The following is an 18,434-nucleotide window of genomic DNA, read 5'->3' as shown; positions in this document are numbered from 1 at the left end:
CACTTATGAAGAATAAAGCAAGTATGGAATAAGGGAAAAACATTCGGCAACATCAGAAGCAGAAGCGTCGCGATCTGGCAACATTGAAACAAGTTTCGAGAAGGACCACGTGTATCGACAGAAGGCGAGAAGAGAAAATTTACATACTTAAGTACTGATAGTTCACGAAAATAAGTAATAATAGTTCACGAAAATTATTAAGTACGTAAAAATTTATTACATTTCCTGTTGTACGAGGGTTTTATTCAATTCTCGAACCGTGTCAGAGTGAATCCGTGCTATAAAAGTACCGTGTTATACGGGGGATGGTACCAATTCTCGAACCGTGTTAGAGCAAATCCGTGCTGTAGAAGTGCCGTGTTATACGGGGGTTACCTGTACTTATAGTTTAGTACAATAAGATCCTGCTTAACATGAGAGATGCATTCCTAGACAACAAAGCGCTAAACGAAACGGCATGAAACAAGGTCATTTTAACAGAGGAAATAGGGAAAGGGGAACACATGATTAAAAATAAACAAATTTTACTTCAATTTTAAGTTGTTATTATATTAATTTGCATAATAATATATGTTAAATAACACAAACATATGCACAAATAAATGTAAAGTTCATTTCTTGTGATAAAGGTCCTGACTTTTCTGAAATTCTTGTTCTTTTGCAATAAAGTTGTGTAGTTACATTTGTCACGTTTTTCTTTCCTTAAGCAAATGTAGGTAGCACATTGCATCCAAAATGCCTTGTCTTGCTTTTGCACTCCTTTCAAAATCTGGATCATTTGCTACAATTTGATCAACGATTTTGGTTATTGTTACCCAAACTTTTACAGAGGAAATCTGTATAGAAATTTTTTGGGTTCTCCGTTTTCAGAATCTATTTTCCAGTTCTACATGAATTTCTTGTTCTGCTCGTTCTTGAAGGTCATTGTTGGTAAGCCTCTCACCAGAAACCCGCAGTACCCTCTTCCTTGTTTACATCTCCTAGTCCTGCTGTATCGATTACATTGACAGTTTGGCCAACCTAATGATACAGCAATAGGCTCTTCTAATTGAGAATTCTTGGATACCTTCAGCCATAACCTTTTCCACACTTCATTTGTGCATTTATCAGTTAATTCTTGCTAAGTGAAGTCGATATTTCCTATAGCATCTATGACGTTATATTTTTTCCAAAATTACACAAAACAAACATAGATTTAAAAAAAGTACAGTGCTATGAAGAATTGCCATATATATAAATCTTTAAAAAACATACGAGTAAAACTTAATTAAAAAAAACTATCTGCAACTTCAGACAATACTATGAAATTTAACTATTTTTTGATGGATTCTTATATAATTAAAATCAGGAAAAATAAATAAATGAAACTTTCAAGGTAAGAAAATTTGCTGATAAAATCGGGTATGCAATCACATGACACCCATCTCCCCACCTTGTGTAACCAAAGTAGTCAAGGTTCAAATAAAAGCCTAAGTCTAAACTCCAGTAGAAGTAAAAATAAACATCGGCACCTGTCTAGGACAATAAACTTGAGTGGAAGTGAAGATGAAACACGACACCATGTAATTTATGATAATTACCTTCTAATATTAAAGAATTAAAATCTTCAATAAATTATAATTAAATTACAATTTTTTTTGACTGAATTCAACTAGAAAATTAGAAAAGCTAGATTAAAGTGAAAATAATGTTTTTTTTTCAACACTAAATATTTATCAATCAATTTTTTAATTTGGTGCTGGATTATCCACAATGTGTAATTTATATTCAAGTGAGCATACACATGATGACAGTTTAATGAGGTTAACAAACTTGTTCACTTTGTTTGATCTTGCCATACCAACAACAAATTGGCCAAAATGTAAAATAAGCTTGATATCCTTGGTTATATGTTTTAATTTAAGTGTCTTCTACTCATTTTGAAATTAGCACTGCAAAGTCACTGGAGGCAAGTGATCCCATCTTGGTTGCCCCCCCCCTTTCTTTGGAGGTAATACTTGTCCTACCACATTAAAATATATATTACTTTTTTGAGAATCTGACTTTAACAAAAATCAGTTGTCGCTTTCATCATACCTATTTGATAACTGTTGTCCTCTACTACCCAAGAACATCTTGAGTTACATTTTCTCAGTGGTGAAAGCAATGCTTTCCCTTGATCCCTTGACCTCCCAGTCGTGCATTACTGATTTTAATATCTTAATAGCTGAAGGAAGGTGTCGTTGCCCATTTCACCATGGATATAGAACCCTGTCTCTCTCTATAAGAACACCAAATACAATCTCCTGCCGATAAGGAATTATCATCATCTCTGATTCGCCTCCATCACGTCCTCTGCCCAAGGAAATTTCTTACTTCTGTCTGATACACCTTTCTTCAAACTGTTCCCAGTGTGCCCCGAACTCTCAAGTATAAAATACTCTAAAGACTGTCAAGCAATCATCTTGTACAAAAGCAGCTCTCTCCAGATTCCAGGTATTTATAACAATGCACGATTCATGTATACGCTCTCTCTCTCGTGCGCGAACGGGTCCTTGTCACACTCATATCCAATGTCTAATTGTCTTGCTACTGTTAGCCTGTAGGTCTAGTACAAAAAATAAATGGGCATTTGTTTTGTTAACCAAGTATCTGAGTATCTTGTTTCCAATGCTGTCTCACTTGCCTCCATCTGAATCCGATCACACCATACACAACTGCTTGTGTGACCTACTTTTAAAAATAAGCCAACTCGCCATCGCGGCTTCCGGGTCAACATAACATGGTGATGTCAGTCCTGACGAGGCACCAAAGATGTGCTGACCCTCTAGTCACACTTTTTCGTTTTTATATTGTCTACTCAAATCTTGTTTACTAATAGGACTTATTATACTGGTGTAGTTCAAACATTATGTACTGTACCTGTTTGAATAAAATATGGTACAAATTACAAGAACCTGACACAACACAGGAAGAAATATTAGTGCACCATTTCAGTTTGAAAAGTACTGTCAAAGAGCATTAATTTCTGGTCTTATATTTTAAAATTCAAAAAGATTAAATTACATCATACCTTGATCACATTGCTGCACATTTCCAAAAGTAGATAAAAGCCTTTTCACATTTTCCCATTCGACATGTTCAGGTATATTGCTTACCTGTACTTTATTTGTACGACTTCTAAAAAATTAAATTATTAAATTTTAAAATATAGGAAACATGTATTAAAAACACAAATAAATTAATATAAAAATTTTAAAACAATTTATAATTATAAAAATGAAAATTTAACAGCAAATATAATTCTCATTATTAACTAATTAAAAAGCTGAAAAACAATGCTAATTAAATTAGAGAAGCTGACAATTAACTGCAATTGTATATTTTTCAAGGCACAAATGTCATCAATTTGAACTTTACAAAAATACAAAGAATTCGAAAAATGGTTTTGTTCAAACTCCTAATATATATATATTAGGAGTTTGATTTTAAATACAATGGGTGATTGGTTAATGAACATAATATCTGTTCCATAACTTTGTTCGTAATCCGAATTGTTTGTTAACCGATTATTGATTTACCATAGGTTTTTACGGGAATGTGATTAATTCATTCCAGAGACTCCAAAAAATAAAAATAAAAACACACTTTTTTACTATGTTTATTTATATGTAATAGTAAAAATACATATATATCTTGCATTTTTATTAGTCATGTTTTTTCATTTGTGGGGTTTAAAGAATCTGTCCAATGTTGATTGCTTTTCTCTTTTCTTCAGGATTTTTCGGAATTAATTAATAGTATTGTAATCGTAGAGATCCCCAATCCCATTAACCTTATTCTGGTTTGGATGCCACTTGGATGATCATTGTTCTGACACCTCCCACTTCTTCAAGAGATCTTTAGTAGGTAGCAGATGTTGACATTGGTCCTCTTTCGTCTTCCTCTTTTTCAAAGGAAAACACATCTCGCTGAATTTCTTGGTATTCTTCATTTAAGAGTTCTTGGAGTTCTTCTGTCGTCAGATCAGTTTTCAGGTTCCATTGTGAGAATTAAAATGCTCTTTATTTCTCAGATGTGATTTTCATTACTCCATTAGCAGATTCAGACTTCTTGATACAATCTTAGCTATGAAAGATATGCCTACTGTAGACTTATTTGAGCCATACTGCCTAGCAACATCAGACATCTTGTGCCCACTTTCTACCTTAGCTATTATCTCTTACTTGGCTTCTTCGATGAGCACAGTTCTCAACACTCCTCTTTTTAGGCTCCATAATATTATCAGTTTCTTTTTTAAACAAAAAGTTCAGAAAAGCACTTTTATAAAAATTCAAAAAACAGAAATCAACTAGCCCACAAAAAATTATTTAAATCCAAGTCCCGAATGAAATTTGAAATTTGGTATTAAAACATTAACAAATATCTGATGGGACAGTTAAAGTTTCACCTTTCGTAAATAAACCCCGACGCAAAACTTCACAAGTGCCCATCTGACAACAGTCTCGCAAAGACTATAAAAAAAATTATTTGTCAGAAAGGTAAACAAAAAGCTGAAATTACAAGAGAGTTTCAAAATTCGGAGGAATACTATCTGATTAGTATTGGGTTGCACATTGATATTAACATCTCCCATGTTCTGAAAGGTTTCAAATTGTTACCTGAAGACAAGGGAAAAATCAATTGGTATTCGTTATTTTCCATCACTTGTTTTTATATTTGTTCAGTAAAGTGTTCATTATCTGATCATAAAAATCTTTCGCGAAAGAGTTCATTATCCGATTTGTTCTCTATCTGAACTGTTCATTAACTGATCACTTACTGTATTAAAACATTCTTTGTTCAAATCAGTGTGTGTATATTTCTTAAAAACAATGTTCAATCCAAGACATTAGCACTTAGAGAAGTATTTAACCTCATCTATTTGCCAACCTTTCTAACCTTCCTAACTTTTTTTTTTTCTTTATTGGCACCAGGCTGCCTCTAACACATCAAATAATCACCTGGTGACAATAATATTGACAATGCATCTTGACAAGCAACATGACAATGCTTGTCCACACACCTAGTACGAAACTGGAGAGGCTATGCGAAATCTAAAGTTTGAACCGATTCCACGTCCTCCTTATTCCTCCAATCTTGTACTTTGCGATTTCTCCCCCTCTACTCAGGAGAGACCTCAAGGGTAATCATTACACCTCGGACGATGAGGTGAAGGCAGCTGTCAAGTCCTGGATTCGAGAAAAGTCGGAAGAATTTTTCAGTGACGGAATGAAAAAAACTTGTTACACGTTGAGAGAAATGTGTTAGCCTTAATGGTGACTAAGTTGAAAAATAAATATATGGACCCAGATTAAGAAGATGGACAAGAACTAGATGAAAGAATTACATCTAGAAACTTGGTTGGATGTATTGTAAGATTCCAGAAAAGAATGAATCCAACTGCTGTAGATTAAGGCCATTGGAAGACTAGTGGAACAATCCTCTCAGGGTATAGGGTATTGGAAACAAATTTTTAAAAGCAAACATGTTGAAATATATATAAAAATACTCATTTTTTATTAATTTAATAATTAATATTCTAGTGGAAAGGGTTTGTCAAAAGTCCACTTTATTGAGAAAATCCACCAGAAGGTGAATTTGACAAACACTGGGTCAGCACATTTTATACCCAAAGGCATGCATGCAGTATTTCAGACTTCTCAAAAATCCATATTTTACTTCACATTTTCTTCTCATGATTTAAACTATAATGAATTGTTGATAAAAATATTAACAATAATTAAAAACACTTTTCAGTATGAAAAACTTTTTGTGAATGACTGTGCAGACTGGAGTTTATGGCTATTTTCAAATAAAAAATTAGTCTTTTGATATGTTATTTTGATTTTGTGTTTTCGTTAACACAAAAAAAATTAACAGAATAATCACATCAATTTAGCATCAGACCTGTATTTGACCCGAGATCATCATTTATTAAATGTAAATCTTCAAGTACCAAATTTGGTACACGAAGATTTACATAAATTGGATTGTTGATATTTGCTTTACTTGCAGTAAAGCAAATATCAGTTTTCAGATCAATTTATATGATTATTGTTATATTATTTTATGCTTAAAAAAATTTATCTTTGTACCTACTGAGGAACAACCACAAAATGTTCAAAATACATTTGGGATTAATTAATAAAGAGAAAAACGGGAATAACCTAGAAGTTTTTTCTTCCTTCCATACTACAAGTATAATAAGTCCTTATTTAAAAAAATGCTAAAGGCAAAGAACATTTTAAAAATGAATTTAAGTTTCAAAGTTGAACAATAGTATTATTTTAATCATATCCAATAATAAAAACAATAAGACTAATTATTACTTTGCTGAAATGTTTTGGAAAGTTAGTCTCCCATCTCCAGCAACCTACAAATATCTTCAAAATAGAGATTCTCTCAATGTTTTAAATACAAAATTGTTTTCCTTTCTATATGGCAAATTTTGTTTAATATGAATGATACTTTTAAGATAAACAATATTCCCAAAATTTAATTGTTTTAAAAAAAAATATTAATAAAATATTAAATGTTAAAATTTTTGTATTATATAACAGCTGTTGAGAAACCATAACTACAGTAATTAATTAATTTCAGATGTTCAAGTTTGAATTTTCTTAAAAGCTGAAATTGTCAATTACTAAGCTCTTGTAAAAACAAATCTTTAACATTAAAAATAAAAGTTAAATTGTTTTATTTCTTCACTCCTATCTAAATTTCAAACAAATGTCAAAATAAGGAACAATAACTGACATTTGACTAAATTTACTTTCAGAAAAGTCTGAAAATAATTAATAAAGCCCTCAAAGCTGCAATTTAACTCCTTTCAGAAACATCCTTTGCTTATTTTTGCAAGCAGAAATCATATGAAGAATTTCACAAGATAAAACTATTTGTAACTCATTCTAACAACATTTCCTTAATTTAAGGGCAACTGAAGATCTAACTATTGCCAATAGAACCAATTTCAATAAGAAGTTTGAATAAAATAGCACTTGATACATATAGTATGGTTATTAATGTCAGTCCATTGAAAAGGTTTTCAGATAGACATTGAGATGTTAGTCCATTTTAATGTTAGTTAAAAAAAGTAATAAAATTAAGTCTGGATTTCATAATTTTTAAATTTAAGTTATATTTAAAAATCTTATATTTAGTATATCATAGTTTGTTTCTTCAAAAAATTTTTGAAATCTGAATGCTTCTTAAAAAGGTTTGTTCTATTTCCAACACATTACATTGTTCTGTTTCATTTTGTCAGTTTTTGTGCTGTGGATCTGAGATGTACTGTATATCATTTTGAAAACTTTCAATCTGAGTAAACCTATGAGGCTCCTTGATTTGTTCAGCATTTTTGAATTATGATTTCTATGAAGAAATGATTAAAATTACCTTCTTAATACTGGAATGAATCACAAACACATTGTAAATAGGGTTGCCAACTCAAAAAAATAAAAGTAGCTAAAAGCAAAGGAAAAACTCTCTAAAAATAGCTAAAAAATTTTCAAAATTTGCTAAAAAAAATAGCTAAACAAAAAATAAAAACCAACCTTCAATTTTTAACTTATTTTTAACTTTATTCAAAAAGTCCATTCGTTGCTAAATTCCATTACTCCTTCAATTTCTTCATTATGTTCAAAAGATGGTCCTGCTTCAAACTGAAAATTTTGGTATAATTTTATATAGTGCCTATTTTTCAAATGATTTTGCTGGCAATTCATAATCATAGTTGCATTTCCCTAATCTTTTCAAACCATATCTAATCGTTAATATGCTACGAAATGAAATAATAATCAATCTATTCCACAGTTTGGTTTTAACAATATTCATCTGACTAAACAAATGCTCTAGTTCTGTGTTTGAGTGAGGTAATAAAAAATTTTGAAACAAAACTGACCAAGTATTGAAAGGGATTTTCTCTGGCAGCATCTTGGTATTGAGCTACTTTCATCCACAGGTTTAATGTGCTAGAAGTTCCTTTCCATTGAGTTTCATGGATTTTCCTCCATTGAAAGTCAATGCGAGTTAATACTGCATCATCAGTGAAAAACAAAGTTTATTATATCACTTTTTGCAAGGTTTATTATATCACTTCTAATTTGGTTGAGACAATACTAGTGACATCATGGTTTTCAAAATTGATGTATTGTCAGGTAACCTTTGCTGAAGTTGTTTTATAAGAGACAAAAGGAAGACAATGCAGTGACTACAAATATTTTTCTTTTCGTCATCTAACAGGGCAGAATTGTTTATTTCAGTTTCAAACTGATAACCCAAATATAGATTGAGTGCTAAATGGTTTTATATCACTACATCATTTATTATTTTTGTTCTTGGAATAACCATCTTAGAACAAGATTCTATTAAATTTAGCAAGTCTCGTAGCAACTTCATACGATCATTATTCTCAGATTCAAATATTTTATTTAATCTGAACTTCATCAAGTACAGGTTTAAGAAATAAAAGAAATAAGAAATTTCTTTGATCATCAAAGATTGAGAACAAAATTTCTGCCATATAACATCTTTCGTTTGTTCTGGCCAAATTAAAATTTGCCTTTAAAATCATTCCATTATTTCAAAATTTTATCAATAGCGGTCTGAATTGACATCCAGTGAGTCTCACTACATTGTACTAATTTCAATGGTTCATTTCCATCATTCATCAAAGAATAGAGTTCATTGTATTTGGATTGTGTAATCACAGAATGAGAAAACCAATTAAATGTTTCTTTAATAAGAAATTCTATATTTCTTGGAAGGTCGTCTTTTGTAGCATGAAAAATAGCTAACTGTAATGAATGAATGGCTTTCAGTTTAGCATATAAGCCATTATTACTTCCTATCATTATAGAAGCATTATCTGTTCCAACTGCAATGAGTTTATGCAAATCCAAGGCATTATTTCTCAAGGAAAATTTAATTGCTTCACAAATTGCATCAGCATTGCACTCTAAGTGATACTAAATCTAAAAAATTAGTAGTTATGCATTTTTTTATTTTGAGAGTAATATCTAATTACAATACCTAAAAGCTTGGAAACTGATATGTCATTACTTTCATCAATTAGTAAACTACAGTTGCTATCACCTATATCAACTATTAAGTTTTCTTTAATGTATGGTGCTAAAAAACATTTGAAATTATGGCTTAACATTTTGTTCGTCCAAGAGTCAGATTATTACAACTTTTGCTGTCTGAAAAATTTGTTGTACAGTATTTAGTTAGTTTGTCTACATGACTTATAGGACAACTTTCCACTACAAAAAGCACCATTTTTCCTTTTGTTCTATGAACATTTGAGCTTTTCATAAATGGAAGAGTATTTGCACTCCACTGAACACTAAACGATGGTTTGGCTTCATATGTTTTTGAGTTTTCCTATGCTTTTCTAAATCACTTACTTTTGCTATCAAAATGCAGTTACAATATTTGCAGAGACACTTTGTATTTTTTCCTTCAATTTCCTGCAACCAGTTTTTATACCTATCATCACATAGCCATTCTATTTGAAATTTTTGAGTGTATCTTCTTTCATTTGGCATTTTCACTGATATAAGGGTAATAAATAATAAATTGCAATATCGATAATAGTATAATATTATCACAAACTGACACTATATTAAAACACTTGGTTACTCATAGGTAACTTATAGTGTTACCACCCGTCCGGTTTTCACCCGGACAGTTCGGGAATTGACTCACTGTCCGGGTGAACTATTAATTTTTCCGGGAATTTCGTAGAAATTGTGAAATTACGATGAAACAAAGTTCTGCAAATATTTTTACAAATTTATACTATTTTAACAATGAAAGAACTCACACTCACTGAAACTCCTTTGCAATTCTGCCATGTTAGTGTGTTTACACTGACGTGTGGCACGCAGCAACCTGTCAACCTTTCTTTTTTATGTACATTCATACACATCTCAAATAGAGCTAAATTATCTGTACACTGTAACTGATTTGCATGCATGTTATTCTTAGCATTGTAAAATGACATTGCGCATGCGTCAGGAAATTCTGTTTGAACAAACCTGACCTCCCGTCCGGGTCACTGATTTTGAAAAGGTGGCAACACTAGTAACTTATAAGGATTCCCAAAGAAACTTGAGCACTGGTTAGTGTTGCCACTTATTAAAAATAATATTTGCAACTCATGCACATAATTACTGCACATTAAAGATAATATAAATGAAGAAATTTATTAAATTTTAATAGTTTTATGAAATTTTTTGATTTTGTGGAAAATCTCTAAAATGTAACTAAATTTAGTAAAAAATCTCCGTCGCTAAATTGGCAACTCTAATTGTAAACATCTTTTAAAGTCCAGTAACAAAAATTTTTAATAAACATTGGTCAAAAGTTTATTAAAAATTTTTGTTACTGGACTTTAAAGGTTGTTAACAGTACAGTATGTTTGTGAAGAAATGAAATGTTACAAAGAAGTTATTTCTTGTTCTGCATTTAATGTAAATTTGTTGGATAGAAGTTAAAAATAGTAACTGGCAATCACTTTGTTTCAATTTCATCCAACTTGTGAATTTACAAATTTGTTTGAGTTGCATCACTTAAAACTAAACCACCATCCAACATATAAACTCTCACCTAAACGTCAAATTTCCAGCAAAACACCCAAATTCAACATTCGAACATTTTTGGCCACTTTTTAATCGGCCTTCATCAGGAAAAATCAAACAAAAATAACTGTTCTATTTATAGAATGTTGCCACATTGTACATGTAATTAAAAAAAAATTTTTAAAACTTGTCCGAACATCAGCTGTCACACACATTAAGCAATGTATAATTTCCTTTAACCTATTCGATGTTGAAATTTTTATTTGTTGCCTGTGACGTCATGTTGAATTTTCGTCGATGTTAAGATACACTGTGGTGTTGAACTTATTATCCACTATGTGAATCCTGGCATTCAAGAAATTAACATCTATGTGGCTTTCTTGATCCAATTTTAGTGTTAATACATAGTTATTATTGAAAACTTTTAACACATCTTCAACATCCAGTCTATTTCTCCATATAATCAAAATGTCATCAATGTATCAGGTATACATGAGAATAGTATGTTTGAAGTTTATTAAGGACTGCTCCTCCAATTGTTGTACCAGTTCACCCGAAATGAGGCTGCCCATAGGTACCCCTCTTTTTTCGTATGTAAGTGTGCTCATCAAAGTAAAAACATGAGGAATAGCATAGCATGTGTGCTAGGTCTAATATCTGAGTGGAAAGTTTGAGCATCAGTAGTGCTTAGAAAAAAACCTCTTAAAGCACAAAAACATAGTTCTAAACAAATAGATGGAAACATGAATACAAAATTGAACACAGTGAGATATTTGTTCCCACTTAAATTAATAGCAGCAAGTTTGGATAGAAGTGCACCTGAACTGGAGATCATGTATGTATGTATATATATATAATAATTGAAGGTGGCACTTTAACACATGATGAATTTGATTTTCCAGCAAAAATGTTGGGGATCTAGCTTTATCAATCATGGGACATAAAGTGTTGACTTGGTTTGTGTTTTTGCAAAGGCAAACAGGCAAGGGGTGACAGGAGAGCTGACTATTGTGTGCTGTAGGCCTAGTGCCATCGCTAGGCTAGTTGCATATTAACCTACTGACATAATTTTGTAGTTTTGTTATACATGAGGCCTCAGCAAGTTGACATTGCGTATCCACTATGTACTGCTGTAACAGATGAATGTAGGTGGTCCTTTTCATGATCATGACTGCCTTGACTAATGTGATGGCTTGGGATATGAGCCAATTTTTACTTCATTTGATGTCATTCCAGAATTTATTAACTTTAGGCTCTTGTTTATGTTCTTCAATAGAGAATAGTGCATTCCATCTAAGATATTCCTTGAGGTTGTCAGGACATTTATTATTTACAAATGATAGTAATCTCTCCATGTTAAGTATAACAGAATAGATTAGGTGTTGCAGGTTTAGGAACAAACATAGATCCAAACTGGAGGCACAATGTTGTCCCAGCAAATTATAACATTGCTAATTTTAGGTAAATCTTAAATTTTAACATCTATTTATGAAATTAATATCCATAAAATTTTATTTTGAGCTTTAGATTATCAGATACCATTTATTTTAATGCACTTTTTAAAAGTCAGTCATACTAAATAATAAGTTTAAATATTAACTATACAACTGATGTATATAGATATGGGCATACTATTTTATTACTCAATCATCAAAACCAGATATGCTTCTATTCAAATTTGAGTTAAGCCTACTAACTTAAAAATTTTAAATGAACTTACCTTCTATTCTGAGGAACAGAAGGCTCCACTAACAGTTGAGACCCCATGAATGTAAAACCTACAAATAAAAAAAATTTGGACAATTTAATTATACTTGAAATAATGTTTAAAAAGTCAAAAAGTAATCAATATTAGAATCATTGTCTACTCAAATTAATATTCAATAATGTTTATTAAGACTTTAAAAGTTATCAAAGTTGGAAATCAAATTTAATATTTAAAGAATTAAAAATTGATAATTATGAAATCATTAATTGTTCTCATATTTTTTGAATTGCCTGAAGCTATGAAATAATAAGAGACCAGATTTGTAATTACAGTAGAGCATCATTTATCTGAAAGTCAATTATCCGAAAGAATTTCAGTCGGCAAATTTAAATTTTTGCCAGTGCTGTGGCACTGCAATCTTTGGCTATGCCTTGGGCTACTCAAATATTTTACATTTTTGATACTAAATTAACTTCTGAAGTATAATTTTTTTATTGTTTTTATATTTTTTAACATTAGGTGATTTAATTTTTGACTTGATACTGATTAAAAGTGAAAAGTTCATTTTCACTAGTTGTGGCCATCTCTTGTCCACTACTAAAAATATACGATATTTTTGTTTCATTAGTGGACATCTCATTCAATTGACTTGGAAAATAAAAATACTATCAGGAAGGTCTTAAAACATACCAACGAAGCTCATATTAATAGTATATCCCCAAAAAACTTCCGTGAAACTAACTGTTAATACAGCAAGCATGATTTAAATTACCTAGACCTTAAGGAAACAGACAGCAGACTCACTTGTCGTCTTATATTAGCAGGAATGCCATCACTAATGAGCGCGGGAAAACATCCTATGATGCATTAGAAAAGGATCAGTGCGAGTTACCACCACTAGAGGGTTCTGTCTACTGAATGATTTGTATGTTTGAACAGTGAAGCCATCAACAACCTTATTACTCATATTTGAAGTTCAAAGTGTCCACTACTAACACAGTGTCCACTACCGGTGCGTTTACCTTAATTATGATGGCATTTAAATAGTAATCTAGGGTTAATTTGTAGTTAGTGTTTATTTATGCTATTTGGAACTTTGCAAAAATATAGAAAATAAAAGTATATTGTAAGTTGAATGAAAGGGTAATTAAAATAGAACAAGATAATAAAAATGCACGAGTAACTTATTTAAAAAAATTTCAGTGATGGAAAATTGAAATATACCTTTTCATAAAAAGATTTCAATGTGGATAAAAGTAAACACACAAAAATATACAGGTATCCTTCCTATAACACAGTAATATGTTCTGAAAAAGTGATATGTTATGCAAATCTGTCCCATACAAAACAAAGGACTAATGCAAAATATAGAGTTACGTTCCAGAAGTTAACAAAAAAGTACATTTTTAGAGAAATATGGTTATTAAAGCAATCAAATAATTTATTTCCAATCAATAATTACCTAACAACACAATTAAAAGTACAGTCGACCCCCCTATAACGCAGTACATACGTTCTGCTTTATAAGAATTTCGCGTTGTAGGAATCCTTAAATACATGAGCCAATCACAGCCTGACATGTGCAGTTTACAGACTATAGCTGTTTGAAAGGTTTTCTTCCATGAAATTAATCAATTCTAGACTAATTTCACTCAACATTTCCAAAACACGTGTAATTTTTTGGGAATAATCTGTATAAACTATGCTATAAACAAAAAATTGTAGGATTACTTACTGAATAGGCACCATTCGACGACGCCATTGCTTAAGCTTGTTTTCATCGCGGAGCAGCGCACCAAACAGCAGGCGCATTTTCTGATAAGTTATCTTTCTTCAAAAAATTCGTTGAACTTTGGAGACATCATTAATAAAAATAATTTTTATGGCCGTTGAATAAGAAATGTTTTTTCACAAGAAATGCATAAAATTACAGTACTGTATTAGACTTACAGTACCTAATTTAGTCCTATATATTGTACAGACGATAGTAAACTCAACTTACCAGCCTAAACTCTCTGTAGCAAGTAGTTCGGCTGCTCGTCCACTATTGGTCCAGATTCGACCAATTTTACTGCATTTTACGAGTCTCTTTTAGCGTCTTTATACGAATATGGTCGCAATTTTTCGCCGCAATATACAAATCTTATTATATGAACCCACGTTATAGGGGGGTCTACTGTATTGTATTAGACATTAATATCTATATCAGTTAAATGAAGACATTTTTTGTTTTTTACAAAGTATCATCATCTGAGCTTTTTTATTGATTTTGATCAGAAATATCAGTAACATTTTTATATTTTTAACATAAAATTTTTTTAATGGATGAAATAAAAATATGTTATTAATCGAAAATTTGTTCTANAACAGAGAAAAATTTCAACATGGGATAGGTTAATATATTTTTTTGTACATAATCGATTATCCGAAATATTGATTTTCCGAACAACCCCAGTCCCCAACTGATTCGGATAAACGACGCTCTACTGTATAGTCAACATCACATGCATAGGATAAAAATTTCACTGCTGAGTAATAATTTCAAAATATATTTATGTTAAATATGAATAGTAAACAGATGCAGGATTGGAATATTTTAACTTGGTTTTAATAACTACAATGTATGTTTTTCTCAAAATTTTATTAGTTCTAATAAATTATTACATTACAAAACAATTGTTATTACATGTGATTATAGTAAATTTTATTTCAGAAGAACTAAATACAAACACAATTTTTTTTATACAAATTTAGATTTGCTGTTCTGTTGACAACAAGCAAAATGTTCTGATATGGTAAAGGTCTCAGAAATGGAGACACTAAACATCATTGTGAAGTTCAATATGATAATATCCAAGGTAAAATCAAACCCACTTCACAATTTGGCTCATCATGGTGGTATAAAACACATCTCTTGATTTTTTACTACACTATAATTTTAAATAGTTAATTAAATGATCAAAAGTATAAAAATAGCAAAAAGATAGACTTTTAATTTTGTATTTATGAACAAATAATTTTAATAAAAATTGTTCATTGTATTTAATTGATATATGATATATACACACACCTGTTTCTCAACCTGCACGCAGCAATATTTTACTGTTTTTTAGGATTTTGAATAAGCTCTTATATTAGGAGTTTTTTGGTAATTTTTGTTGAATAAATAACTAATTATACTTTGGTCCAATATGTTTGATTTTATTTATCACAAAAGAAATAATTATAACATATGAAAGTGTATTAAGATTGTGACAATTTTAACCATTTTTATTTTAAAAATTATGGTGCATTGCAGGAATCTTATTAATTTCAAAGTGTGTCATTTATCCAAAAAGGTTGGGAAACACACAGTTGAAATTTATTTATATAGTAGAAATTTCCCATCAAGCATGATGGAATATTTTTTTTTATGAGAAAGTAGAGATTGAAGAATTGAGAAGAGCTTTCTTTAATTCAAAAGGTTGTGATGCTGTTTCTGCAGCCCTTGACACAGCCATTCTTCACAGACTTCAGAGGTGTCAGTTCTTATTCTTTTAGATCTAAAATTTACCCAACCAATTTTACTCTTACGCTTTTCCCTCTAGGTGTTTTTTTTTTTGACAAAATAGTGTGTCTTTTTAATTCCACATTGATAAAACAAAGATGAATTGTATGTACGTTAGTTAGATGAGCAATAACACTTCCTAAATAATGGACTCATTAGATCATTACTTCCGACTGGATAATAGAATGTCACATGGTCACTATAGAAAGATTTTTTTTTTTAAATTTGTATAGAAGTGACATGATAAGACTATCTTTCTGATTGCAGTCCCTTATCAATTGCTTTCAGATTTTTTTTTAACTATATTGCATTTTGCAAATAAAGTTGGTACTTTTTTGTATAGTATAATATAAGGTAATATAAAGATTCCTAAACATGTTTTTAAATTGTCATCTTGCTCTAAACTAGTAAAATCCTTTTTTCAAAAACATTTTCCGTTTAAATTTCACACCAAAAAATTTAATTCTATACACCATCATTGTTGTGCACCTCATTTTTTCCAGAAATGACATTCTTTTATTTTGCAATTTGATGGAAAAAACTGATTTTTAAAAATTTAAAAACACATTTTTGTACATAACCTCAAAATTCACAAAAATGTAGTCCAATATTGAACAATAACTGATCATTCACCAATATATGCTTTTGATCCCATTATCTAACTAGGACAGATTCATCATGCATATCTGCTATGGCCTTTTATTAACAAATTAGAAAAAAAACCCAAGTGCCATGAAATGTTTCACAGCATTATTTCCATACACTCCTGCATATTTTTATAAATGTTACTTTCAAAATTTCAAGCCAAAATAATATTATGATGCATTTTAAACATTAAAAAATTAAATTTAATGCTCATTACTTGCAAAGTTCATATGAACTGATACAAACACTAAGCAAGATATCTGTAATCATCATCATCAGAAAATAATATGCCATATCATCTACTTGTGATGAATACTAATTTATTTTGGATTGTGAATACAAAAAAGCACCATTGATTCTAACATTCACCTACTTTGCACAAATGAAATGGTTAAAAGAAAGTCTTAGAACTGAAGAAACCTAGAATATAAATGCAATAAATTAAGATATGTTTAAAAAACTAAAATTTATAAGGAAACTAAATCAAATAACTACCTGACTTAATATTTCATATTTAAAATAAGAGTTTGTAAAATTAAACTTTTATCAAAAAACAACGTACAATGAACCTGTTTCCGGTGTGCTTCTCTGTAAACGAAGTATTACTAGCGCTTTCGAACTTGAAGTTCTTCCTCAGGTAACATGTCCAATCGAACGCCATTCAAATTTGATTGAAAAAAGAACATCATTACGAATTTTCTCGTACGTATCGCTGGCGTCATTGACGCATGCGCCCCTTCGCTGGTTCTAAATTAACGTAACTTTTTGTCTACGAGCACCTGCCATGCAGTTGACAGGATGATCTCGTCTTTGTTGTTAATGCAATTGTCGTCTTTAAGCGTAGCCATACATATGTACAGGGCCTCTAGCCATCTAAGGTGGTGTGTGTACTTTGTAGTGCGGATTACCTTGGCCTGGCTGAATAACGGTTCTATTTCCGTATCCGAGGCATAGACGGCAAGAGCGGTGTTTTGCCTTGCATGTAGAATATCCGCCATGTGTTCTTTAATTCTCACCTCTAAGGAGCGCTTAGTGGATCCTACGTATATCAGGCTTCTGTTCCATCTATGATCAATCATTGGGATGGTATATACCCCTGGGCGTCGTTCTTTGTTTGGGGTATCTTTCCCGTTCCGTAAAATGTCAAAAATTGTGGCGCATCTTCTATACGCGATGCGAATATTCTTTTTCTTCGCTATTGTGTTGTAAATTGATTTCAGGTACGGATTGTATGTAACCGGGATGATGTTAGATGGAACTTCCTTGGGTGCTTGGTTAAGGGCTACTTCTCGGCAGCGCCATTTGCGGATCAATTTACGTACGATCTTGGGATAACCATGTTCGTTGGCTATTTGTTCAATATGTCTTAGTTCGGCATGTAGGGATATCCGATCCGATGAATGCGAGTATGCTCTCCTAATTAAGGCGTTGAAGGCTGCCATTTTATAGTTCGGTGGATCGCACGATCCTATTGGAATGTATAGATGCTCAGCCCCTGGTTTCCGGTACACTTCTGTACGGGTAGTTGTTTGTTCGAACTTGATGTTGATGTCGAGAAAATGGGCTTCAGAAGCGTGAGCTTGATCGATCTCTAAGGTCAGGCCGTATGGATTATCATTGAACGAATCAACGAACCTTGAAACATCCGGCTCAATCCTCCATAAGATGAGAATATCATCCACGTATCGTTTATATAGTAAGATGTTAGGTGAGTATTGAGGGATGACTATATCTTCTAATTGTCTGACCACTATTTCGCATAGGTCCCCTGCGATGGGGCTACCCATGGGGACGCCTCTTCCTTGGCCGTACGTGATCCCGTTGAATTGGAAAAAAGAGTTATAACAGATAAGATGTGCCAATTCTAGTATCTGTTGGTGTAAGCTATTATCATTAACCATGTTAAACAGGAGGTCTCTTACGGCGCAAA

The 18,434-nt window shown here is 31.5% G+C and overlaps 1 protein-coding gene across 2 annotated transcripts in view; it reads right to left on the bottom strand.

The window, feature by feature from the left end:
• Window positions 1-18,434, bottom strand: part of LOC111618482 (insulin-like growth factor 2 mRNA-binding protein 1) — a 111,177-nt gene that overhangs the window by 67,897 nt on the left and 24,846 nt on the right. For both annotated transcript variants that reach the window (XM_023360032.1, XM_023360033.1), the window contains exons 2-3: window positions 12,325-12,382; window positions 3,053-3,159 (exon numbers count right to left, since the gene is read on the bottom strand). In XM_023360032.1, coding sequence (XP_023215800.1) covers window positions 3,053-3,159; window positions 12,325-12,382 — 165 coding nt within the window. The remainder of the gene's footprint in view (window positions 1-3,052; window positions 3,160-12,324; window positions 12,383-18,434) is intronic.

This window comes from Centruroides sculpturatus, unplaced genomic scaffold, assembly GCF_000671375.1.
Source record: "Centruroides sculpturatus isolate CEXI.00-Female unplaced genomic scaffold, Cexi_2.0 scaffold5, whole genome shotgun sequence".
In the NCBI taxonomy this organism is placed as follows: Eukaryota; Metazoa; Arthropoda; class Arachnida; order Scorpiones; family Buthidae; genus Centruroides; species Centruroides sculpturatus.
This window is presented reverse-complemented; position numbering and strand designations above follow the sequence as displayed.